We start from the raw sequence: 27,100 nt of genomic DNA, 5'->3' as shown, positions 1-27,100 counted from the left end.
GTTTTGAGCTCCAGGAAAGTCTTTGTTTAATTTCTTATTTCAGCTTAGGTAAATTAAGGACCATATGCAATGCAAGTGGATATTAGTATTAGTCAACCTAGTCTGTAAATCAAATACAACTATGCCTTAAACTCAGAGATTTGCCAAATTTGTAGTGATTAATAGGCAAAACATCAGTATGTTGTGAGTCAGTTTTATGTTGTATTGCAGTACTGAAAGAAACGCTTGTAATTTAACTGTTCTGGTACTTGCAAAATGTGATGCAAAACGACTTTTTTTTTTCCTGAGTACCCTTTTTAGAAGGGGAAAAATGCAATTCATAGAAAACAGTGGGGTTAACAGTAACATTTGGGAGAAAGTAAAAAAAATTAAACTTGCCACCAGGAGGAGCAGTACCAAAGTATTCTCATTTTTTTACTGGCACAGTTGCCTAGTGCTGTAGCTGTAAGCTGTATCTTTGGGAATATAATTTTTTTTAAGGGTAGGGGACTAAATAGAATGCAACTAAAATAAAAACTACCCTGAAATAATGCAAATGAACACAAGTATTTTTGCAAATTATAATCTGGAAAATAATTAGTCTTTTGACATTTGGAATTTAAATTTAAATCTGTTTAGGTCTGTATCCTGGCTTCATTATGGTATGTGGTTAGCGAGACTTTCTGTATCCAAATTAAGTCTGGTTTTGTATCTGTTAGCTGAGATGTAACAGAATAATTTTCAGGGGCTGGTACTACTGCACTCAATTTTCTGTATCTACCTAGACCAGCCCTTAGTGAAACAGGCACTCAGGCCATATAGCTGGTGCATGTGTGTCTGTGTGAGAGGCAACTTGTCTGCCGTGCCAGGGAATGAGTGGCAGACCTTGCCAGACCTTGCTGCAGGGGTTTGAGTCTGGGCTTTCTTTTTTTTTGGTCCCATTCTGTGTCTGTCCCCCCCAGCCCCCGCACTTACAGCTATCTTTGTAGTTGAACATTTAAAATCTATAAAGCAATGCAAAGATTTAGGAAAAAGGGGAAATTTGTTAGTGGATGAAGACTTGTTTTAATGTTACGTATTTCCCTGAATGTATTTAAAAATCTTGTAGATGTGGCATTTAGGGGCATGGTTTAGTGGTGGACTTGGCAGTGCCAGATTAACAGTTGGATTGATGATTTTAGGGGTCTTTTCCAACTTAAAGAATTCTCTCTTTCTATGTAGCAGCAACATTTATTTGTAAGGGGCAAATTTAAAAAAATTCAGGGGTTATCTAATAGTCTTCCAAACTATGTAGCTAAAATATTTTGGTAATCAGCAATAAAATTCATTTATCAAGGAGCTCCAATGAAGTTTTGACACAAAAGAAGAAATGAATGCATATATGGTTATAAAACCGGTGAAAGTAGCATTTGCATTTAAAATACAACAGTTTGACAAAGAGTAACTTCACAGTTATGGGCATTACTGCCTATATTTAATAATCATAATCAACAAATGAGAATGTCTAAATTTTTTTTCCTTGAGTAATAGATCTTATTCATACAGAAAATGTGTATGGTCACAGTCCATAACATTACTCCTGAAATGCTGTGATGTTGTGTGTATAATCTAAATCAGATTTTGGAAACCAGTGCTATTTCTCATTAGTGTTTTCAAATACTGGTATTCCATATTAATTTCACGTTTCATTAACTGGATTGTCATTAGTGCTCTGTTTCAAATTCCTGGCCCATTACTGTTACCAATTCAAAATGCTCCTGTCTATCTCCTTGATATTATCTCCCCCACACTTAGTGGGTAAGTCTGTGCTCAAGGGCTATTTTTATGTTTAGTAGTAACAAGTTATTTACTCACGTTTATAGCAAAGGTTTTAAAATGGAAATAAACACTTGAAGTAAGTCAAGTAGATTTTTTTTTTTTTTTTTCTGAGGGGGACCTTAAAAATTCTGTTGAAAATTGTTTAATAGCTAAATTGAACACAAGGTCACCTGGGTTCTGTATGTAATGTCAGAGGTGATAGTCCTTTGCAAAACAGCAAAGTCTCTTTCTGTAAATTGTGATAGTGATTTTTGGAACCCAAAGAGATAAAGTGAAAATCACAGAGATAACTCAAAACTGAATGCTAAGGCAAGGTAAGTGTGTGGGTCATGTTGTACTTACCCTGCGATGCATCTATGTGAGAGAAAGATGAGTTTTTAATTTTTTTAATGTGGAAGGTTTTTTTATTTTCTGATTTCTTTCAAAGTTTTAAACCTGCGAGTCCAGCAGTACAGCTAGGTCACATAAAAATAAAAAAATAATAAGTTCTTACCTTCTTAGCTTTCTTTTATTTTAATGATCTGCTGTGTTCTGGCAAATGTTTCCCCATAGGATGAAGATGAGTTGGACTCTCACACCATGGTGAAGACCAATTCAGAGAGTGCTGGTACCATGAGAGCCACCAGTACGATGAGTGAAGGCGCTCAGACAATGATTGAACACAACAGCACCATGTTAGAATCAGACTTGGGAACCATGGTAATAAACAGTGATGACGATGAAGAGGAAGATGGGACCATGAAACGTATGTTGCTAATTTGCTTTCTTCTAATAATGTGTTTCCTTGTGCTGCATGACTATGTTGTATCATGAAAGGCTTTTAAGTGTCAAGTTCTGTGGTTAAAACAGGGAGAGAGGGGTATTTGTGTCTCTAAGCACTCTATAATTTGTAGAGAAAAATTTGACTGTAGTGGGAGATTCAAAGCAGAAGCATGGTTCTGGTGCTTTGCTAAGTTTCTCTAGAGGACTCTCTAATTGTCCTTCTGTGAATTGTCCCTTGTACTGCTTGTCTCTTTGTCTCCTGTCCCATATACATTTGGGCCAGTTCCTTGGGGCTAAACTGGTGTGATTATGTGAGAGGCTGCTGTTTCAATGTCAGTGGTCCTGGGAATATATCATGACTGTCTTTGGGGTCAGCAGTCAGTAATATATTTTGCTGCAAAATAGTTTTGTAACCCATGATCACTTAGCAGATGTGTATTTTTTAAGCAAATAATAATCTGGACAATTTTTGGAATGTAATTCAAAAATGGTTGATTTAAGGCAATGATCGAAAGATTGTAGAAACCTAACTAAAAAGTTTTAATTGATTTTGGCAGCATGTAAGGGAGTACGTAACAAAGAGAAAAAAATAATTGTGAATGTTTTTATGTATAAAAATATAACTTACACCGAAATAGCCATAAATACACATTTTAAAAATAGTTAATTTACATATTTACTTGCTGATCTGCTCATTGTTTGACTGAAGAATACTGCAGATTGAGATCCACAAATTTTAATAGAATTATTTGCTTGAATAGGCAGCATCAATAGATGACTCTAACTCAGGCTGTAGCTGCCTGATTTCATGAGGTACAATGTAATAATGTTTAATTCCAGGCAGTTGCGGGAAGGGGGATGTGGGGAATTGTGTGTGTGTAATACAGAGAGCTGATATCTCAAGAGTGGAAATCAGTGCCAAATAAATAACTTTGTAGTGTTTCATAGCAAATACAAAGCTGCATTTGTGTTTGCATATAGATAGATATCGGATGTAATTTGCTCAAGATTAGTTGGAAGTGCAAAGCAGAAACTTTTCTCGTGTGTATAGGAAGTGGGAAGGAAAAAGTGGTTTTGTGGATTTCACTTGTTTGGCTTTTTTGTGGTTTGTTTTGGGTTTTATTTTGTTTTTTTCTTTAGAGTTCTCAGCTGTGTGATTAAAAACAAACGAAAAGGGAAAGCTAGTATGAAAAAATTTGGAATAAATTTTTAGGGTGGAAGCATTATGAATTAGGGTTTAGTGCAGTTTCTGTGCAGCTTGACAAATCAGTTTCATAACTAAGTTCTGTATAAGTAGTTTACCAAATTGCATCATACTATCCAAGCAGTTTTTATATGTGCTGAGAGGAAATACCTGTTACTGTGCCAAACAGATCAGACGAGTGGCATTGGGTTTGCATTGCATTCTCTTAATCTGTGTTGTATTTGTCTGCTGGGGACATTGCTTTTGAAATGTACTGTTATTTTCTATTTTTAATTTATTCCAGTAACAATCTGTAGTTAGGGAGTTGCCTTTCTGCACTCTGACATTTGGCCAATATATGTCTTAATCCCATTCTTCTTTCTTCTCAAACAAGAACAATTTTGGGAAAGGTGACAGGTTTCCTTCCCCTCCTTCCTCTCCCGTAGATGACTGTCTTGAGCTCTGTAACTGCAGCAAAGCAAAACCAGCAAGCTGGAGGTAGTTTGCCTCGTGACAAGTGATGGTTTAATCATTCAGCTGTCAGGCCACAGGTTTGGTTTCAGCACTTACTTGCTAAAATTTCTTATATTTTGCATTAGGCACCCATTATTTGTAATTTTTACATTAAAAACTACAAGTAATTCAAGAATGGGACCTCTGCATCTCTCAGCTAAAAATAAATATGAATTGTGTCCACTGTAGCTGGTCCTCTGGTTCTGTGATTGTTGTGCTGTTGGCTGAAATAGTAGCAATAGCAAGTTTCCTTAATAAACGTCACCAGGAAGGTGATAAAAATCCTTGCTGTCTCTGAAAGGCAATCACAGATTTTGTGCTTCTTTGTACTCAACAAAGACACGAGATTTTGGAGATTGGTTGCTTTTTCCAGTGTACCTTTATAGGCAAAGTAGTCACTTTCTGGATGTTTGTGAGATTTGATTATAATAAATGAGAAAGAGTATCTTAGAAGTGCTTTTTGATACTGCTGAATAATAGAACATTGCAAGCAAGAAGTTTGGAGAAATAAACTTCGTAAACTAGGGAAGAGAGATTTCGTTTACTTCCTAGAGACACAGAATATTTATGACAAACTTCTTATTTAATTGCTGTTGTGTTTAGTTTCATGTTTTGTTTCCTTCTGCCTTTTGTTTGCCTGCTCAAGGACAAAATAAGAAACAATAATATGTTTTTATTTATAAGTACCCATGCTTAGAGGCCTCTGGGAGCCATGACAGAAAATAACTAAAACCATATTTTTTTCACAAATAGGGACTTGTGCCCAGATAAAATTGGGATTTGAAACAAAAAGAGGCCTGTCCTCCTGTCCCAGCGTACATTATATAGTCCAGTAATAAACAACAGTTATCCTGTCTTGCTTGGTATGCCTGTGCATGCTCTGAACAGAGACTCTGTGGTATGTACCTGGAAGGAAGAAAGAAAATGAAGAACATGAGTGAGTTGGGAGGAACTGAACTTTTTAGGAGGTTTAATGTGGAGTAGAGGAAACAGTGAGAATGATGGAAATACTACTTCTTTTGTTTGGTTTTACTTATTTTTGTGTAGAAGCCTTTTCATATGTCAGTGGAGAGACTAGTGTTCAGCTTCCTCACATTCCCCTTGTGGTTTTTCAGCAAGGCTTAGTTTAGGGCTTTTTGGTGCACCAAGAGTACTTGTGGTTGTTCTCTTTTCTCCTGTTCAGTAACATTCCCCCTGCTTTTTTTTTTTTTTGCCCTGTTAAATTCATATTTCCATCTGCTTTGGGCTGGAAAATAAGTTGTCTCTTAGTGCAGTTTGGGTTTATTCTGGGTTTCTAGCTGTTGCTTTAGTCTTTGGTGAAGCTTCTAACTTGTGATTTAATGAATGTATTAAAAGAAGAGGACAGACAACCCGTGAGGTGTCATTTGACAGTTAGAATGTGGAAGAAAAGTAATCAGGTTTTATTGAATTCCTTTTTGTCCTATAAGACATGAACGTTTTAGGTTTAGTCACTATAACTCTTAAACACATTTTTCCTTCTAATCAAATATAAGAATGTAATTTTTGGGCAGCAGGGTTCCTTCCCTGTTCTCCCCCGCCCCCCAAGATGACTGTCTTGAGCAGCTAACTCCAGCTAACTTGGCAAAATGGAGATAGCCTGAGGCAAGTGGTGGTTTAATCATTCAGCTGTCAGGCAACAGGTTTGGTTGCAGCACTTACTTGCTCAGCTTTCTTGTCTTACTGTTTGATGGTATTTTTGATTACAGTGGGACATACACCGTGCTGTAGAACATACATGTTGATAGAAGAATTCATGAGTTGGCTTATTCATTATATTTTAGTGATTTCAGCATCCAGGGTAAGGTGTTTGATACTGTAAGTCAGTCTCCTGCATGCTGTGATAGCTGCAGAGTGGTGCTTCATGACTCGTAGGCCTAAATCCTACAGCTGTTTCTTTAGCTGAAAAGCAAAAGCTTGTGCCACGTGTTTTGTAACAGCTTGTATCCTGATTCCAGCAGGAATTTCATAAGGCAAGTTAATTATGGGCTGGTTTCAGTGCTGCTGTAGCCTGGGCATTGATACTTCATGGATGTAGTTTCAGTCAAGCACGTTTACTGTGCCCCTAGGAAGATGGTTTGGTAGATCCCATATATAGGTGTATTAGTGCTTTATTCTTGTATATGTATAGATAAAGAAGATGTTTATAGGTGTGTGTTCTTTATCAAGCCGTTTTGTGTGACTGATAAAAAAGTTGTTAATTTATGTCACTATTAGTAGTGTATTTTAAAAATGGGGATTTATTTTCTTTTAAATAATGCTGGCAATTCTGCTTTTGAGACCTGTTGCAGAATGTAGTTTAATGTGGATTTTCTTTGCTTTGCTGAAAACAGAAATAAAGTGTAATTTGGCTGGAACGGACTAATGGAAAGTGTTTGAACAATGCTCTCAGGCACATGGTGTGGTTCTTGGGGTGTCCTATACATGGCCAGGAGTTGGATGATTCTGATGAGTCCTGTCCAGCTCAGCATTTTCCATGATTATAACAGTATCATGTGAATATTTTTTTTTTCTTTTTCCAGGAAGTGGGGAGAAAACCCCCAAAAATTATTAAACCATTTTTACAAGTCTTATTCTCAAGAAGCAAAGAAATATTTTGTGCTGGAAAATTTTCCCCATTAAATATTGTAACTTGGTTCATAGTCCTTCAAAAAGTCTCTGAAAGCTTCAACTAGTTGAAAATTATATGGATTTTCCATTTAAATGCCACTTGCAGTTACTTCTGGCAAATAGGTGTGAGGGAATGAGGCCTGAATCAGAATGAAGGCTTTGGGTGTACAAGTCACTGTGATACAAAAACTGTGAGCTCAGTAACCACTTTGTTACACAGCTCTCAATAGTCAAACATTTCTTTCCTGAGGTAGACTCCCTGCTGCTCTGGTCTAAGTAACTGATACAGTTCCTACTGCTGTTTCCTTGTGGTTCCCAGTAGCCTGACCTCTAATTCTCTGAGGTGGTTGCTTTAGGCGTGTGTTAGCAGAAGTGCTTTCCCACTCATAAAATACAGTCACAATTCTTCCTTAAAATATGGCTGAAGGAGGTGGCTGTGGCAGCTTTTTATGTGGTAGCTCACTGTTAGATGCATTTGCCTGGAAACTGAGGTCAAAATTCTAGGCTTCTGTCTCCCATTTCCCAGAATTACTGCCACTGTGTTGTAGGGCAGTTGTTTTTCAAGGAGAGAGTAGTGGTAGGAATGTGTGGAATACAAAGCCTAAGTTATAGTGTATGATGTTGCATAAGCTCTGGTAGCCTTTGCAGCAGGGGTGAGAGCACATAGGTAGATACAGGACTAAAGAAGGCTGAAAGCTGATTCTTTACAGCATCTGACTCTTTAAAAGTGACAAAGCAGTGTATTTTGAGGAAATAAAAAATACTGACAGGATGTTCACAGAAGCACTTCAGACAGGAGAGCCAGATCCCTAACTTCACCAAGCAGCTGAAAGTGTTCCTCAGTTGAGTGCTAGATGGAGATGCACAGAATGTGGAAGGCCGTGGAAGCTCATGGCTTTTGGCAAAAGGAAGAAAGCTTTCCTTTGTAAATATACAGCCACAGAGATCCAGCATCCTGGTAGTCACAGAGTGAGAGAAAGACTTACAGACTTTCCACAGGACATTGTAACTTCTCCATTCCACAATGCCAAGCAAACAAAATACCAGCACCCATGCCCTCACAGGAAATTGTAGTGGGAGTTTCCCTTCAGTAGGAGGTGGTCACCCTCATCTGCTGACCTGACTTGTTAACTAACAGCAGAACTTTTAAACTGGTTTAAAAATGAATTTGATATTAATTTAGTACTTTTCTGTTGGAAATGATTCACTGCAAAATAATTTTTCATGGTATATGATATCAGTTGAATTTTACCAGAACATGCATTAGAATGGAGTGCTCATTCCTCCTTATTTTGAAATGTGTGTTGAGAATTATTTATTTTATTTGTGATATGTTTTTGAAATAGTTTTGAAACAGCTCATAGAGTTGGTGTTGTGTTATGTCGTTGCCTCATTCATTTTATTCAGGGTACTTTTTGGAGGAAACTTGTTTACATAACTATTTGGGGACATCCCTATTGGCTGTGTTCAGAGGTATTGCTGAGGTAAAACGTGTTTTCAGCATCAGTGGTGCTCTCTGTGTTTTATGGCTTGCCACCAGTTTCTGATTTGTTATGGCCTTTTTTCCCCAGCTGTCTTTGCAGTAGGCAAATTGTAGGGATGATAGGAGACAGATATTCTTAAATACTGAAACTGGAAAACATTTTTAAACATGATTATTTCCTATTGAAAAGCAAATAATTAGAACAACTGAAAAATACACATCCTTCTAGAATGGAAGAGTCTATTGCACAATAGGTTTTCAGTTCATGTGTGGAGTGATACTGACTGTACTGTAGATTTTTTGTGGCAAATGTAACTTACTGAATAGATGAGTGAATTAATTGTCCGTAAGGGAATCTTTATGTATTATACTTCTAATTTTCTTTGTTTTTGAAAGATAGTTGAGAAGATTATGTTAGTCTGTTGTTCATGAAAGTTTCAAAAAGTACTTTCAGACCAAAATGATCTTAATTTGGAAAAAAAAAAAGTGCAACCTATATCAGTTTGTTCTGGCATAAAGATCCTGAGAGTTTTATAACGTAAATACAAAAGAGGTAGGAGCTTCCACATGGCCTTTAAACTGGTAGATGTCAACCCATTCCTACAAAATACTAACTGAACCTGTTAGATTAGCCAGAGATAAAAATAGTGTCTCTTTTTTCATTTATTTATTTATAAAAACTAACCAAAAGATTAAAAAATTTCTAAATAAATTCATTGGGATTTTTTGCATTGGAGGAAGAAACAAAACAAATTGAAATACCTCTGGTCCCATTGTTTTGCAGTCATATTTCTGGTTTTGTGTGCGAGTTTTTATATTTGCAGTGAAGGTAAGCAGCTCTTGTTCTTTTAATTGGGTTAACTGACTGTATGCTCAACTGAAATCAGGAGTTCTAAATTCTTGTTTAGCAAAACAAATAAAAGACATTCTCGAAGTAAAAAATAAATGTTCTTTGCTTACCTTGGAGTAATTTCAGTCCTGTTGACCCAATTTCCATAATATGCATTTGCTAGCAAGGAATTCAGAGGGGTTGGTTTGTTTTATGTATGTAGGTAGTCTTCTATTACTTATGAGCAATGCTTGGAGAATCTTTAGTATTGCCTTATATGTGAGAGGACAGAGACTACCTTACCAGTAATAGGCCAACATTTTGGTACTTAGAGTTTTGAACAGAGACACTGGCAATTTTTTTGTTTATAAGTATGTCTCGGATGAAACTTAAGTACAGCCATCTCAGCAGAAGAAAAAAATTGGTTGTGAAAGGCCAGCAGTATGGTGTCCTATCTTTTTGGTACAAATAGTTTCAGGGGTTTTGGGCAGCAGTCACCAAGTAATGAACAGTTTGTACAAAGAAAGTGCATTGTATTTCTGTTTTTAATTCTGCTCCCTTCATACTACTGTTTTCTCTTGGGTCTGTTTTCTAAATGTGTGTTTTTCTAAAATTTAGTTTCTTCCATTTTTCTTCTGCTTTACTCAGCTCTCATGAGACCCCACCTTGTAATAGGCTGTGTTCAGCCCTAGGACCCCCAAAACAAGAAGGACATGGAGCTGTTGGAGCAAATCCAGGGGAGGACCATGAAAATGATCAGAAGGGTGGGGCACCTCTAATATGAAAACAGACTGAGACAGTTGGGTTTGTTCAGCCTGGAGAAGAGAATGTTCTGGGGAGACCTTGTAGGACCTTGCAGTACCTAAGGGGGAGCCGGAGGGGGACTTTTGACAATGGCCTGTAGTGATAGGACAAGGCATGATGGCTTTAAACTGAAAGAGGGCAGGTTTAGAGTAGATATTGGGAAGAAATTATCTACTGTGAGGGTGTTAAAATACTGGAACAAGTTGCCTGGAGAAGCTGTGGATGCGCCATCCTTGGAAGTATTCAAGGCTGGGCTGGATGGGACTTTGAGAACCTTGTTCTAGTGGAAGATGTCCCTGCCCATGGAAGGGGAGTTGGAATTAGATGTTTTTTAAAGGTCGTTTTCAGCTCAACCCATTCTATGATTATGTTTTTTGCTCTTTAGTGCTCTTTTCTGTAGTTATTTGGCATCCCTGCTGTTTACTTCTCATCCCTTCCTCAGTCCCAGATTCATGAGATCAAGAAATGTCTTTCAAGTGATCTTGAGTTTAGTGGGGGCAAACTTGAGAGATTCTGGAGAAGAGGTATCTGCTGTCTGGTCAGTTAAATTCAGCCTGGAGTTTAGTTTGCCGAATTGCTAGGTTATGGTTGTTATTAATTTAAAATATGGTAAGCAGAGATCTGGGTTTAGAAAAAATACATGAAAAACGTGTCAATAACTGAGAAAAAAATGAGCTAAAAAATGGAAAAGGAAGGTGTGTATGGAAATAGCAGATTGATTCAAGGAATCATTGTGGAGTTAAAGGAAAGCAGCTGAAGTCAAATTCACTAAAGCTTAGAGCATGACAGTAGAAGCACATGTTAAAAAATGGCAGAAGAAATCTTACTAGAAAAGAAAAATTTAGGAACAGCAGAAAGAAAAGAAGCAATAAATCAACATACAGTCTTTGCTTCTATCAAGAATAGTGTGGCCAGCAGGTCCAGGGCAGTGATTGACCCCTCTACTGAGCACTGGGGAGGTCACACCTTGATACTGTGGTTAGTTTTGTGCCCCTCATTTTAAGAAAGACATTTAGGCATGGGAGTGTGTCCAGAGAAGGGCAATAGAGCTGCTGAAGGGCCTGGAGCTCAAGTCCCTTGAGGATCTTGGAGTGTTTAGCCTGGAGAAAAGGAGGCTCAGGGGTGACCACGTTGCTCTCCACAGTGACCTGAAAGGAGGTTCTAGCAAGGTGAGGGTTGGTCTCTTCTGCCATGTCACAAGTAAAAGGATGAGAGAAAATGGCCTTAGGTTTTGGCAGGGAAGGTTCAGATCAGCTATTTGAAATTTCTATTCACAGAAAAAGTGAGTAAGCATTGGAATGGGCTGCCCAGGGAGGGGGGTGGGGGCAGCATCTCTGGAATGTCTGGAAGTGTCAGGAAGTGTCTGGATGTGGCACTTGGGGTATGGTTGTGGTGATTATAGTATTTCTAGGTCAGTGGTTGGACTAGATGATTTGAAATGTCTCTTCCAGCCTTGATGATTCTATGAAAAGATGGCAGTACAAAAATAAACATTAATGAAAACATAGGCTGCTATTAGTCATGCAGCAAAATTAGAATTACTTAGAAAATCTTTAGACAAAGGAGATGGGAAGAGGTGATGAAATAGGAAGTGAAAGAGAGGGGGCAAAAAACACTGAGTGAATGAATAAAAACAAGTGTAAAGCCAGCTAAGCAGATTAGTAGGTCCTAGTAATCATGTTAGACACAAGCACAAAATGTATTTTCAGTTTATCTTTTCACTTGTTAAGTGTATCAAATAAAAATTCCCATTATTTTGTTTTGCTTGTAATTTAAATGTATAGTTTTGTCTGATTTTTTGTTTTAGGTTTCTCCCCCCGTCTTAGTTATTTGTCTCTCATCCTGTTTCATATTTTATTTGTGGAAATATATTTCATATATCTTCATGTCGAATATGCTACACTTCCAGCAAGTACATTTCATGTGTCAATGCTATGCAGAATATGCTCTCTGAGGTGACAGTACATTTATTTATTGTAATATTTATTACTTTTATACTTTATATATATTTCTATACATACTTTGTATAATTTATACTATTTAGTAATGATTTTGCTTTGAAGTCCCACAAATGAAAACAAATTTTAATCATATAGGACTGAAGATTTATTTTTTTTTTTACATTTAGTTTTGTGAAAAGGATAAAAGAACAGAAGTTCATGCTGATCTCGATCTGCATCATAAAGCTTTTGCAGCTGTTTGATGATGACAAAAATCCCCCAGAATATGGAGACAGGGTGCTTTGAAACCCTCTGTAGAGTGTGATCCTGTAATTTTCTGGGAATCTTCATTGGTAATGAATTAAGTTAAGCAGCATCTAGACACAATTTGTGTAGCTGTATTTTGCAAGTTCTTTTTCTAAATAATTATTAAATCCCACCTTTAGTGAAACTCTGTTCCTTTCCTACAAGTGCCTGTGGACCAGACCTTGGAGTTTAGGGGCATTCAGCACCCAAAGGGATGCTTAGCACCTCATGTTATTCAGTCTCTATAACAACAAATTGATATTGCATGAAGTAACTTCTAATATTATTTGTGTGTGCAACTCTGAAATGTCTTGAACATTTCTCCACGTTGTATCTTGCTACAAAAATATCATACTTAGACCATGAGTTTTTATGCTGGAGATCCTCAGGGGAAAAACAGAGGCTTGCATCACATACAGATGACTGTATTAGCAAACCCTAGGAAAATTAATTAGTGAAGTTTCGTTTATAGTGCATTAATTCTTTAATCTTTGAAAGTTTTTTTACTTTTTTTTTCTGTTTTCTTTCAACTAAGGCAATGCTACTTCACCGCAAGTTCAAAGACCTTCCTTCATGGACTACTTTGATAAACAAGATTCCAAAAATAAAAGCCCTGAAAACTGTAATCAGAACATGCATGAACCTTACCACATATCCAAAAATGTTTTCCCTGATAACTGGAAAGTCCCTCAAGATGGAGACTTTGATTTCGTAAGTACTTTTTCCTTGTTTAATCTCTTGAATGCAGTTTATTTTATATGTGCCAAAAATGATTAATCACTTTCTATAACTATACTAATACAAATAAAATAAGTAAACTTTCAAGAATACTGTCCAAATATCTAATCTTTGTGCCTCATCCTGGTTGTTGAAGTAAGTAAACCTGATTAACACAGGACCTTTTTAATGAGGAGTGGTGTGTGACATTATACTACCTTGTAATTACTTTTTTTTTTACAATGTTTTTGGTTCCTTAAAATTTGTGTGCTATAGCAACTCTAAAATTTGACCTAATTATCTTAAAAAAAAAACCAATTTGCTACAGACGTGGATATTTTTGTCTTGTTTGCTGGCTATCTCAATAAAATGATAAGCATTTTATACTGTATTGGAGCCATTTAATCAGTCTCCTTGGAGATGTTTAAGACCACCTACATTTTGCACAAGTCATCTTCTTGGTACTATTCCAATAGCACACATCTTTTTACAGAGAGTTATTCTACCTAAAACAGTTCATCTATTTTAGGGTGGAGTTTTTATTCTCCAAAATATGTGTACTTTATTTAATTTTGCCTATGTTGCAAATTATAATAGGGTCAAAAAGAAAATGTTCCTAAGTTAAAGGTTGCACTTAAAATAAAATATATAATTATTGATTAGAGACTTATAAGTAATTATACCTGGTTTTCACCTGATTTTTTTTACATGTTTCAATGAAATCTTTGTTTATCTGTTGTAGATGAAATGTTCTTAACTAAAGTGCAGTAGCTAAATATGATCACATGGTGCCTTTTTGAAGCACACTTGAGATTTCAAGAGAAATGTTGTCTTTAATTTTAGGTGACAGCTGTAGGTGGGGAATTTTCTTTCCAGTTTTCACTTACTGCATTTCTACTTAAAGCTGACTCTTAAATTTAAACTACTGAGGTAAAGCCAGTTAAATAGCATACTACAAGCTGTTGCTGCTGGAGAGTCTTGATTTAGTTGGATTTTGGTTTGGGTGGAGGTTTTTAGGATTTGGGGATTTTTTTCTATCAAATGCAGTAATCATCATCCTGATGTTGACTAACAAAATAATTGCATTATTCGTTGGAAAATAATTGGCCATTTCTTTAAGTGGGGTTATTATAGTGGCAATAAAACTGCCTTTAGAACAATTTTAAATTCATCCCCTCTTATCTATTACTTGTGAAGAAATGCAGGCAAAATTATTCTTTTTGTAAATGCTAAGATGCTAATTCTGTAAGTACTTAGTCATGAATAATTCATACATGGATAATTGTGTGGAATTTGTTGACATTGCTTGTACAATTAAGTTGCCTTCTTGAAATAGGAATTTATCGTAGAACAAAACTCAAGGAGTTCTGATCATCAAAAACTGCACTGCTCAGTTTTGTAGGCAGACCTTCTTAGTGGTGTTGGACTGGCAAATACAGACTTCAGAATCCTAGAAGGGTTCCCTCTAAAGGAAGGGACCTTTAGAGGTCGTCTAGTCCAGCTTTCCTGCTGTGGGCAGAGTCATCTTTCACTAGCTGTATAAAGCTGTAACCTTGAAAACTTCCAATAATGTGACATCCACATCTTGTCTGGGAAATTTGTTCCTTAGTCTAACGGAATTTGTGATGTGCAGTTTGTGGATGGCCTCCTGAAAAGGCAGTCTTGGTTGTTGCTACAAAATTATTCTTATTGGAAACTAAATAGGATTTTTTCAAAAGCGGGTAACTATTTGTATGGACTCTGTGTGTGTGATGGTATTTTGTTTTAAATACGAAGAAGAGATAAGCCATCCCAAGAATGTGCTTCAGAAGTGGATATACTGCTTCCAGAGTAGTCCACTCAAAAATACATTTCTCTGAAGCATCTGGTACCAGCTGATGTTGTGCAGGATATGGGTTTTAAGTGCCTGCTGATTTGAACTACTGGCAATTATTATTTACTTAGATATTCTAGAAGCACTTCTATTTATATTTTAGACAGTGAGTGGCAGTATTGGCAAGTGGCCTGCAAGAGACTTTCTTAAAGGATAAATTAGTGGGAAGCATGCATAATATATTGTCTGTTCTTTGTGAGATCAACATGAATGTTTTCAGTTGCTGACATGAATTCTTTAAGTGATTCATGGAAAGGATAAATGATGGAAACTTTTTGAACTAAATAATTCCACGTTATTTTGTTTGGAATTAGCCTTAATGGGATCTAAAAAAATATCCAAACTGTAAATGATGACAGTCATAATTTTATTTAAAGAAGGGATTGATACACTAGAAGTAAAATATAAATGCTCAAACTTCAACTTAATACTAGTATATTCTAATAGTACTCCAGCTTTCTGTGTAGAAGAGGAAGGATGTTCTGTAAGCCAGAAGTCACCAAACCAATTTCCTGAATGATACCATTATTGCTTAGCCTTGTAAACCAAACACACCATGGCAGTTCTGGCAGCTAGTGAACACTTAACTTGTGAGCCAGGGTGAATGATAGGGTCATGCTAAGAAGAAATATTTAAGTGTGTTGGATGGAAAGCCCTAGAAATTTATTAGTGTATATGTCAGTTAAAGCATGAGCTAGGAAGCAGAAATGCCATTGAGGTGGGAAAGAGGAGGGAAAAGAAAGTGAAAACAAACCTTATAAATCCCTGCAACTAATTACTTTGCTTATTTCTATATATTATAAGGTGAAACATGCATAAAGAGCTAATTCCTGTGGCCAAATAGTATATTTGCTTTGGGTCACAGTGATATTACATCCTATTCTTAGTCTCTCATACTGTCTGATAAAACATAGTTATTTCGTTTGTTGAAATATATTTGTACATTACATATGCACATGTGCATAGAGCAGTTTGTCTTACATACTTGCTGATGTTGTTAGATAATGTAAATAAATTATATAGGAAACTGTTCTCATAATGTGGATAAACAAATATATAAAATAAGGCAAATGAACTTAGTGCTAGGGCTGGTTTTAAAGTTTTGGTGTGAGCATAGTTTTCTGCCCTGATGTAAATGTTTTAAAAACTACTTGCCAACACAAATAGACAACACAACTAGAAGACTTTTCCAAGAAAGTAACATGCTTTGGTCACATCAATCTGAGCTTTAAAAAAAGTAGTTTTAGCAGCATTATTTTTTGTGTAAGTACGTGTTTATGGTTCGTTTTTTTTCTCTGTTGAGGTACATCTGTTTTGAAATTCAAAAGCTGATCTTAATTCTTTTTCACTGATGCCATATGGGAATTTAAGGTCTATCTCTGACTTTTGGTCCTGCGGGGCTTCAGTTCTGCGATCAGTCTGTGCTGTTTATTGATGTCACATTCCAGGAATCAATAAGAAGAAATTGTCACTGCAGACCTTCAAGGTTTACATTGCATTGAATCAGGTATATTGCAAATAACTTTAACTAGACTGAATTCTGTTACTGTATACTGATCTTGAAAATTACATTATTCCAAATTTACCCTGCTATATTTACTTCTGGACTTAAAGTGCTGTTTTTCATGCAAAAGAGGTGTTTGGAATTTTTATACTACATTTCTTCCTGGTTTTTAAAAAGAAACAATGACCAAACAAGAACATTCAACCCTCAAGCACTTTTGAATGTTTTCTTTTCCGTGAGTAGGAATTTGTATAGAATTGCTGGTTTTAATCTTTTTTTTCCGTTATTCTACTGTCTGTTTTTGTTGTCTCATGATAAATTCTTCAACCTAAAAGTCTAGGTCTTTGATATCAGTGAATCTTAGGGAAATGTATTTCTGGGGAAGTACTTGTAATGTTTTGTTTAGCTTTTTCCACTTCAGCCTTTGAAGTGCAGCTGTTGAAGCTCTGATTTGATATATAGCTCTTTCAAAAACACCCAAACTGACGTTTATTCAAACTTTAGCTTTTATATAAAATTGTTAATATGTATCTCACACTCAAGGATCATTATGGAATTTTGCTTTCAATGAATTCTGCCAGTCTGTAAGCAATTCTCTTACACATTTTAGTTCTTTTCAAGAGGCATTATTCCTCACTGTTGTAAGGAATAGCGGCATAGTGTCATTGAATACGTAAAAATGCAGTAAAGCTCTGTAATGTATGGGTGTGAGATTCCTAGGGGTATTAATGAAGCACGGAATAAGCAGCTTTTCATAAGGAGGCTTAACTGTTTAAGTTAAGCTGACTTTTAGTTCTAGCTCAGAAGTCAGCAGTTTGGATCAGAATGAGAGCAAATGGTGTGTTTGTTTCACCCATCTGACTGGCCAGTCCTTTTAAGAAGTTTTTTTTTTGTAGATATTATGTATTCCTGTGACCATGTTGCTGTTATGATAGCTTTGTTCTTTCCATGGGGAATGTTTCCCATGAAATAGGTACAGGCTGGAGAGAGCAGTGTATTAAATAAATAGTATAGCTGCAGGGTGTTGTTAAAGCAGCTTGCTTAAATTTTTTGTTGTCTTTCACAGTTGAAGATTTTACATTGTGTAACATTTATAATAGAAATTAGTTTTCACCAAGAAAAGGTGAACTTTTAATTTTGAGCGAGAAGAGCTCAACATTTTTGTTATGTAGGGATACCTGGATAAATCTTAGCTTGCTAAATTGATGTGCAATGTGTACATATTGTGAAATAACCTGCTGCTTACATTTTTACTGTATTATATTTTAAATTTCATTAAGATGTAAAATTGCCCTGTAAATCCTTCTGTCCCTTAGTAATGTGTGTTAGAATGGGACATGATATTAACAAAGGATTTGCATGAACCTAATTGATGATAACCTCTGAATTTACATTAGTCAGAATGAATTGCTAAACTTCATTTGCACTAATTGAGTATGTTATTTCATTTAAATGAGTCATTTACTTTTTGTTAAGAGACAATAAAATGTAAAAAGGCAAATCTGTTTATTATAGCAATGCTAGGGTAATGATTTCTGTCTCTAGCAGAATTATTTCCAAACTGGAATGGTATCCAGATTGTTAAATATTAAACAGTGAACATGTAGATCATGTTTTACATAATAACTGCAGTATCATGTTTAAGTAGATGCATTTTGGGTGACTTAAAGATTCTGGAATAGCAACAAAAAATTAAAAAGCCATCTGTTACTGTAGGCAGAATATTTCCTTGGGTTTCAAAAGGAAAAAACACATTAGAATATAATAATTTTGGACTAATAGTACTGCAGATAGTGAGACTTCAGTTGACACTTAAAAATGTATAATGTAACAATTGATTCTGTAAAAAATTGAATAGCATAAATGACTGAAGTCTGTCTAGAATTAAATTAAAACTCCACTAATAAAGTTATGCTGAGATAACTTGGAAATATGGAATATGGAAATCATTGGAAATATGTCTGTGTCCAAAATCTTGGCTGGGTTTATGCTGACTTTATTTAAGCAGCAGATGAGTTTGTTTGGAACAGTTCTCTTCCTAATTAATGGGAATTAACATATTTAATCTATTTTTAGTAATTTCTGATTATCTTCTAAGATTTGAAAATTTTAAATTAAATATTAATATAGACTAATTTTGCTTTTTTTTAAATTAGTTGTTGAATATCATGAAGCATTTCCAGAAGCTGACAGGAAGAATGTTTTCTTTACTAAATAAGTTTGAAACTTAGGTTTCTGCATTTGCATGGGCCATGTACATATGAGATAAAGGTATTGTTGGTGCTGGTAGTTTCCATGCAGAATTTTATTCCATTCAGTTCAGGCATGGCTAAAAGGGAAGAGAGTGTAAAATTAATTTAGTGAAAATGACATGCTTTATCTACATCATTTTGTGAGGACAGTGGAATTTTTCTTTGCCTTTAAAGTAGGTGGCTGTTAGAGAAACTTCTTGTGTCTTGGGTGATTATTTACCAAAAGTAAAAGGTATGTATGTGGGTAAGTCAATGGGAGAGGTATTTGTATTAGGAGTCCACAGTGGATGGTTTGCAGGTCATGGCTGTGGTTTGTTAGACTACCAGCTGTTCAGGAGGGGAGTTTTTGCAGCCTAACATGTAAACCAGAAGTGTAGTATTGGTTGCTGAGATTTTATAGGCAAAGATAACTACTTATTACGCTTTTAAAAAAAAAAAAAAAAATCTATAAGTGAAATATTGATTGATTTAACTAAATTCTGTTTGTATATTCTAATCACAAAAGGAGAATTATTTTCATGCTGAGACAGGGGAAATACAATGCTGGAGCAGTGTTTCTGCACCTAGTATTGAATACAGCATCCTTTCTCTTTGAGTATGTCCCTTCTTCTATTAGTATATAAGTAAATAATTGAAAATCAACCCTAGTAATTTTTTGTGCTGTAAACAGAATCAATATTTTCTGTTTATCTTAAATTGTAGGACTATTATAAGGCTGTTACTCCGATTACTGAGTCAAGCGTAACGAAGTGCCAGTGCTGTACTTCAGCAGTTTTGGAAAATGAGTCGCACTGTCTGACAAAGATTATATAAATTTTTGTATCTTAAAAGAGCACAGGAAACACCCTCCTAGAGCAAAAAGCTTTTTGTATTCTTACATGTTAAAAAGAACAAAAGGCTTTTATTTATCTTTGACATATACTCTGAAGACAAGGCAAGAGGTCCGTCTTGAATTGCAGCAATTTATTGAAGTTAGATCGTCAGAAGTATGCGTAACTACGTACAGCAGCAGATTGCCTTGGAGGGTTGCAGAAGTTGCCATTGTTGTAAGTGTTGAAGACCTGGTTAGATAAACACATCAGGAGTTGTTTAGGTGGAGTTAATCCCACTTGGAGCAGAGGATTGTTATAGGTGACCTGCTCCTGTAAATGTTTCCAATGGCCTTATTTTCTATGGCTTTTTAAGCTTCTACTGATGCCTGATGTTTGTAATTATAAAAGATGTTGAGAACACTTAGGTTTTACAAGCTTGAGCTCTCAAAAATAGTGACATACTTAATTTGTTTATTAGGAGCATTGGTGTTTTGGAGGAACTAGAGCTAGAGTAACCTTGATCTTTTTTTGCAATTAGCAGCCAACTATTATTTCCAAACATGAGTCTGACTCTGGAAAATTTCAGCCAAGATTCAATCAGTAAGACTTAACCAGGTTTTCCCTCCCAAAACTTTAAAGGATCCCTGCCATCTTATTTTATCACATCAAATAATTTCAATGTGCAGTGTGGTTTTTTTAATTATAAAATAATTTCTAGTGAGAAAACATTTTCAAACTCACTTGTCAGCCAACTTTAAAATTATTATTATTGAGTTCAGAATGAAACTACTTCACACCAAAGAGTTCAAATGCTTGCATCATTCTTAATGCTTTTTTTTTTACCTCATTAGCTCGAATGAGGAAAATGAGTTGAGAAACTGAAGCATAGCTCTAGTATGTATCTTTGGTTATACACCAAGTCTGCAATTTGTGCACAGCTTAAAAAGAACAAAGGAAAGACATGAGTGAAGCTGATGAGCTGGGACAGTGCTGCTGGTTTAAAGTAACATCTTGTTACCTTAGTAACCAGTTGTCTGTACTAATATACCTCTTTAGGATCATTGTGTAATAGCTCAGTAATGTGCATAGTTGAGGAGGAGCTTTGAAAAACTAGTAAAAAAGCAGTTGTAGCTGGACAATTTTAAATGTTCCTTTTTTGTCCATCAAACCAGATTTAGGTCTCTGTTTTATTTTCCCTTACAATTAAAAAAAAACCCAAACAAACAGGGAGGGTATTTAATCCAAGGAGGTTTTCATGTTCCATGAATCACTGTTAGTGTCAAGACAGTGTACCACACCTTTGTGCGTAATGTCTGATCTCCACACTCAATGTTCACACCAAGGAGTGCTTGTTCCAGCTCAGGGTTTCAGCAGAATTCTTTGTAATCATCTCTATGTCAGTATCATGCAAATTTACCACCGGGAAACAAAATCTGCTCTTCTGCTCTTTGCTATGATAATTAATGCTAATGAAAAGGAGTAAAAATAAAACCTGCCTCGGGGGAGTGGGTGACTGGAAGATTGTTTTAAGTTAATTTTTATAGCTTCTTAGTTTCAAGGAGGATTTCCTCATCGTGAGGTTTGTTAAAGAATGGGATGTTTTTATCAGTTTAGGGTATTTTGCGCCGGCCCCCTCCTTTTTTTTTGGACTCAGATGGGATCTTGTCAGATAGGATTCTAGCAATTCAACAGAAAAAAAATTGGATGAGCTTAGTGACTGTGTGGCTGACTGAATAATCACAATGCTTGTATTAGATTTCTGTGCCTCATGTTTTGATCAGCAGCCAATAAGTACCATGTGTAGACTCTATATTAAGCATAGATGTTAACAATATTTCGTAATCAAAATGCTGGAAATTAAATGGCTGACATTTAATACTATTGAGCTTTATGAGGAACGGAAAAAAAGTCTGTGTGGTTTTAGCTTGCAAATATCTTGTAGAATCTGAAGAAAGACATTTCTGCTCTAAGCATTGACTTCAAGCAGTGGGCTCAAATACTTGGAGTTATTTGTTATTTGGAATTAATATCTTCAGATATCTGATTAGATTTGACTTAGTACACGTATACCAAGTCCAGAGATTGTCCAAATTACTTTGCCTTACATGTATGTTTTATTTTTTTTTTCTTATAACTTGGATAATTCAGATATAAAAGGAAACTCCTATGAAACTTGAGAGCAAAATTTTTATTTCTGTAGTTTCTGAATAACTTACTCTCATTTTCTTTTATTTTAGTAATATATGAAAAGTATATGTTAAAATTACCCAAATGTCATTCCTTTACCTTAAATCTGTGACTAAACATGCTTTATAATCCACATTTGCTTTTGTTTTTTGGGAGTTGTAGTATTGCTATGAACTAATCATTTTATTTTTGGTGAAAAATGTGAGATGTGTGCAGTGTAAGATTGTAATCTAACTGTTTGGAGACTTGACTTTTTTCATTCATTGATGTTGTTATTTGTGCCTGGACAGATGTGTACCTCATGGACAGCACCAGTACTTAAAAGGGTGAAAAAAAAACCCTGTGTGATATCCCCTGGTGTACGGAGGGTAAACAGACAGAGAATAAATCCAACAAAGCAAAAAAATTAATGTGACCAGCTTTTATATCTACTTTATATTTTTATATGAGTAAAAATTTAAAAATAAGGCTGTGCAAGCCCCGTATACAAAGCTGTGGTTATTGGCAAACTCCATAAATCTCATACTTGTTAAAGTCAGTGGCAAAATTCCTACTAATGTCAATGTTAAGTTTCACTGCTCAGACTGTTAAAGAAGATACTTTCATGTGCCTAAATGTGAAACTGCATTTAGATTTTGGGTTAGAAATTTCACAACTTAGACTTTCTCTCGGCATTCCTTAGTTTAGGGTAAGTTCACCATGTTCCTAAGAAAGGAACACTTGAAGAATTAACTCTTCTCTGGCATCTATTTAATGGCTATGGTATTACTTACATTTACATTTGACATTGGGAGTTGTACAGATATAAGAACAGTAATCAGATAATCTAGTTTGTTGACATAAGTGTTCCAGGAAAAAATTGTTCAGCGGATCAGCTCTAAAGGTTCGGTAGTATGGTTATAGCTATTTCAAGAAGCTGCTTGATGCTCAGCTGAGGACCCTCACTTCATTTCCAGGACAATTTTTAGTGTGCCCTACCTAATGAGAACTAAAACAAGTTACCTTAAACCATTTTGAAAAATTTTAATTATTTAGCATTGCAGCAGACTAGGGTCATGGGCAAGATTAGGTCTGCAGCTGAGAAGCAGAAACTTTGCAACCTGTGCAGCCTTGACCACATGATGCTGTGTGGCCATGCTGCAGTGCTTGTAGATGTGAATTAGGTGGAGCCTTCTAAAAACATGTTTGAATTTTTGTCCCTTATGGTGTCAATACAGTCCAGTATATGTAGTTGATTTTTATAATTTAATATTATTCTTTCAAGTAAGAATGGGGGGGAAAGTGTTCTTCAAAGACACAGACCAAACTTTCACATTACCCTAAAAAGTTCTCTAGATGCAAAAATTCTGTTAGTAAAAATGACCTGTCCTGAAATGACTGCCTCTGTTTTGTTGTGTCCTCTTTAAAGATTGTGCTTTTTGGCATAGGGAATTACTTGAATAAGTGTGTGAACGGAAGAGGAGTCTTTCTAAAGTGCAAACATTTGGGTTACTTTAAGATTGCCATTAATTATAGTCATATGTTCTAAATGCCATCCATACACAAGAAGAACATGTATTCTACCGAGATGGTTAACCACTTCAAGATGAGAACTATTATGCTGATAATGTTCATAAGGTAGAAATATGGTATTTCTATGGTGCTTGTGATATGTGTGTATAGGATGAAATGGGCTTTTTGTTTTGCTTTTGCAGAGTCGTACGTTTCATTGCTACTTTTGTCTAAAGAGTTTCCATTAACTATTAGAATACAACTATGAGGCAAGATGAAGAGACCCGTGTAAGTATGCCTGCATTCAGGCAGGTTCGAGTAACAAAGACATTAAATTAAAAAATGAAACTAAGATTTGTCCTTTCATATTTTTTCTGTGGCTTAAAATTTGGATATATGAGCAACTGTGTGCAGTCCACCTTCAGTGCTACTTTATAGAAACAGAGAAGGAATGGGCTGGAGTGTGTTGGTTGTAGTGCAGCTTGATGTGTACATTCTCAGCTGTTTCATTTTTTGTCTCTTGAGCTGGTTGACTTCCTTGTCATGAGATTTAAAGGCCTAGTGTGCAGTGGTTTTTTCTCCTTTACATAAAGGTTTGAATGGTACTGTTACGGCCTTTTGAAGTAATGATATTATGGCCAAATAGTGCACCTTTTGCTTACACTCGGCGGTTAACAGAATTTAAATCTAAAATTTTGCAGTGCCTTTTTATTTAAAAAAGAAAACTAAAAATCTTAAGTCTTAAACCGTTTTCAGAGTAAAGAGTATTTGCAGAGGAAAAGAGATGGAAAAGAGCTGATACCTCTGAAGGGGATTTCTAAAGGATTTAGGGGAAAAAGCAGTAGGTGAAGGGAGTCCAAACTCCATGTTACTTACACATCCCTGTGAAACTCAAGAGCCTTGTTTTCTTCTCTCTGCAGGCTGATGACTCTATAGCAACAGCCCAGTGATCATCTCAGAGGTGGGCTAGTTCAAAACTACAGGGGAAAATAGTGACATTGGAAACAGTGGTTAGTTTGAAACTACCTGACCTGTTTTCCATGTTTTAAAGAGCTGTTGCTATGGCAACAGTAGCTCACTGAGGATGAGTGCTGGAGGATGAGTGCTGTGAAGTTTCAGAGGTTCGGCAGTCGTGTGTGCGTGGAGCGGCTGGATTGCTTCCAGCATCAAAGTGTGCTCCCTGCACCCACCTTTTTTACAGATTCCTGTGCTACCCTAGAATTAGTACAGATTCGTTAGAAAACAGATTTTCCAAGCCCTGCTGAGCAGTTTATTAATTTAGCTTGATTTCAATTAATTTCTTCCTTTGTACATCTCATCTCATCTCATCTCATTGCTGCTTCCCAAAATAGAACACTTCCAAAGAACTGTGTGGTCCTCATATGTCCTGTCACCAAATACAATGGTAATTTTCTTCTGCAGTTCCATATCCCATGTTATGGAAGTCAGCAAACATAAGCTGTTAGACCACAGGTTAAGGAGAAATTAATTCCAGAGCTGAGACATATTCATTGAAAAATTATCTGACAGTTTTAATCAGCGAATTGCTATCTGAAATTCCTCTGCTGCTGGCTGTTGCAGTTTTAACACATGGTGGTGAGAGGATTTTGCAGATGGCCAATTCAAGACACTATTTTACAGTTTTAAATTGAAAATTAATTCACCTGGCATCTGGAATGTACTGTGCTTCTTGTGAGAACTGTCACTTAGAAGGTGGACAGCAGTATAGTATGATAACAGAAATGTTTGGTTAGTTGAGGTATAATATAATTTTCAATTTAGGGCATTTTTCATGTTATGAAGTTAGAAGAGTGGTTGTAATATGACCTCTGTCTAAAAGGAAAGTACATTTTTGACAAGCACAAATTTCAAGAGAAAGAGCTTGTTTTTACTGCTCCTCAAATTCACAGGAGTAGTTGGGACCCCAGCAAAGCACCTTAGTTAAAGTAATACTGGAGCCTTTACCTTACTGAGTGAGAGCTATGATAGAATAGAATACTCTAGCTAGCTGCTTTAATCCCCCAAATCTATTTGCATTATTTTGGACTTGTTCTCATTGAGCTATGGGTTGAAAGTCTTTCTCCATCTTTAACAAGCAGATTATAAGACCAAGTATGAAGGAGAATTTTCATCTGGGATCTTTAGTTCATTAGTTATGTGGGAAAAAGTAGTATTTGTGAAGGGTTCTCAACTAATCTCATTAAATGCAAAAACAAGTTAAAAAACTGTGTTCAGATGCTGAAATCAAATGGTCAAAAGTTAAGGAGTGATGCATTCATGATCACATGACCCCTTACGGTCCTATTATTTAACTGAGTTTTAACACATAGTCATGTAATTAAAGAATATGTTACAGTGCTATAATAAGGGGAAAAAGCAAAATTAAGATTGCCTGATGTAATTTCATATCAATTTTAAAAGGAAAAGGAGGGAGAAAAGCAACACTTATTCCATGCACATACAAAAGCCTTTCATTGCACATCAGTTAGGTCTAAGCACTGAATTGTTAACTGCTGGTACCCAGATCACCTATGCTGACTAGTAGAGAGAGGAAATCAAAAGGAGGAATAGACTACTGGGAGTGTGGATGGAGGAAACAGAGAATACAACAAAACAAGGAAGATCACCTTAGTCTTTCTGCTAGTCATGAGGTGGGATTAATATGAGCAGATGCTTTACTTTGAACAAGACACAAATGGCTTTGACCACCAGTCATTGTGGTAGAGTCAGTCCAGCCTGACCTTCATGTGCACGTGACAGAGTTGCCCAGCAGATGTCATAATGCCTACTGAGATGAGAATAGGGACTGATAAGGTGTGAGAAATCATGTATCAATTAGTTCTGCTTCCATGAAAGTGGAAGTAGCCTTAAAATGCTTTTTTTAAAGCACGTTGGGCTATGTGGTTTTTAGATGTCTCTTTGAACCCAAATCATTGAATGATTCTATGAATATGTGTTTGTGACTCGGAGATCCATTTGCAGCTGCATAAAAAAGCACAGGCAGCAGGTCCAGGGAGGTGATTCTTCCCATCTACTCAGCTCTCATGAGTCCTCACCTGGAGTACTGCATCCAGCCTTGGAATCCTCAGTGCAAGAAAGATGTGGATTTGTTGGACTGGGTTCAGAGGCTGGACACAAAAATGATAAGAGGGAGGAAAGGCTGAAAGAGTTGGGGTTGTTCAATCTGGAGAAGAGGAAGCTCTGAGGAGGAGTTCTAAAAAAAGATAGAGAGAGAGTTTTTATCAGGGCCTATAGTGGAAGACAAGGTGCAATGACTTCAAATGGATTCAGTGAGCTTCAGGTGCGTTTTCAAATGGAAGGATTTTTTTGCAGAGACACTGGAACAGATTGCGGAGAACTTGTGGATGTCCCTTCCATGGAGGTGTTCAAATATTGGATGGGGCTTTGAGCAGCCTGTTCTAGTGGAAGATTCCCCTATGGCAAGGGGGTTCTATTACAGATGGTCTTTAAAGGTCTCTTCTCACACAAATCATTCCGTGATTCTATGACGAGGAAGGAGTGGCAACAAACAACAGTTATTGACTGACCATTACTGCTCACCCTTCATCCCTCTGTGTTGTTGGGAGAGTAGTGGCTGTAAGTAGCAGTCTGTAAGGAAGGAGTGAAGTTGAGCCTGGGAAGGGAAAGAGACCAGGTGTTGCTTCAGTGGTTTTCTGTTGTTGGTCGGTTCTCACTACACAAATCTATTTATATTGGCAGTAAATTAAATTTGCGCCATGTCAAGTATGTTTTCCTGCGATGGTAAATGGTAAGCAATCTCCCTGTCTTTATCTTGAGACATGAGCTTTGTATCCTATTTTCTCCCACTATACTGAAAAGAAAGGGGATGGAGTGAGCAGCTGGATGGGCATTTGGCTGTTATCAAGACTTAACCCACCTCACCTGCTAAGAGTCATTAGAGCAATCTTCTATAGCTAGAAGCTCATCTTCATCTCTGACATAAGAATAAGTTTTCATGGTCTGTATCAGCTCTTCTCTCTCTTTTCCTGATACAGCAC

At 36.3% G+C, this 27,100-nt stretch overlaps 1 protein-coding gene across 2 annotated transcripts in view; it reads left to right on the top strand.

The window, feature by feature from the left end:
* STK3 (serine/threonine kinase 3) overlaps positions 1-27,100 on the top strand; it is a 130,200-nt gene that overhangs the window by 69,240 nt on the left and 33,860 nt on the right. For both annotated transcript variants that reach the window (XM_058833243.1, XM_058833245.1), the window contains exons 9-10: positions 2,350-2,542; positions 12,781-12,956. In XM_058833243.1, coding sequence (XP_058689226.1) covers positions 2,350-2,542; positions 12,781-12,956 — 369 coding nt within the window. The remainder of the gene's footprint in view (positions 1-2,349; positions 2,543-12,780; positions 12,957-27,100) is intronic.

Source organism: Poecile atricapillus, chromosome 2, assembly GCF_030490865.1.
Source record: "Poecile atricapillus isolate bPoeAtr1 chromosome 2, bPoeAtr1.hap1, whole genome shotgun sequence".
Taxonomy (NCBI): Eukaryota; Metazoa; Chordata; class Aves; order Passeriformes; family Paridae; genus Poecile; species Poecile atricapillus.
The sequence above is the reverse complement of the archived record's forward strand: the minus strand, read 5'-3'. Positions and strand labels throughout refer to the sequence as shown.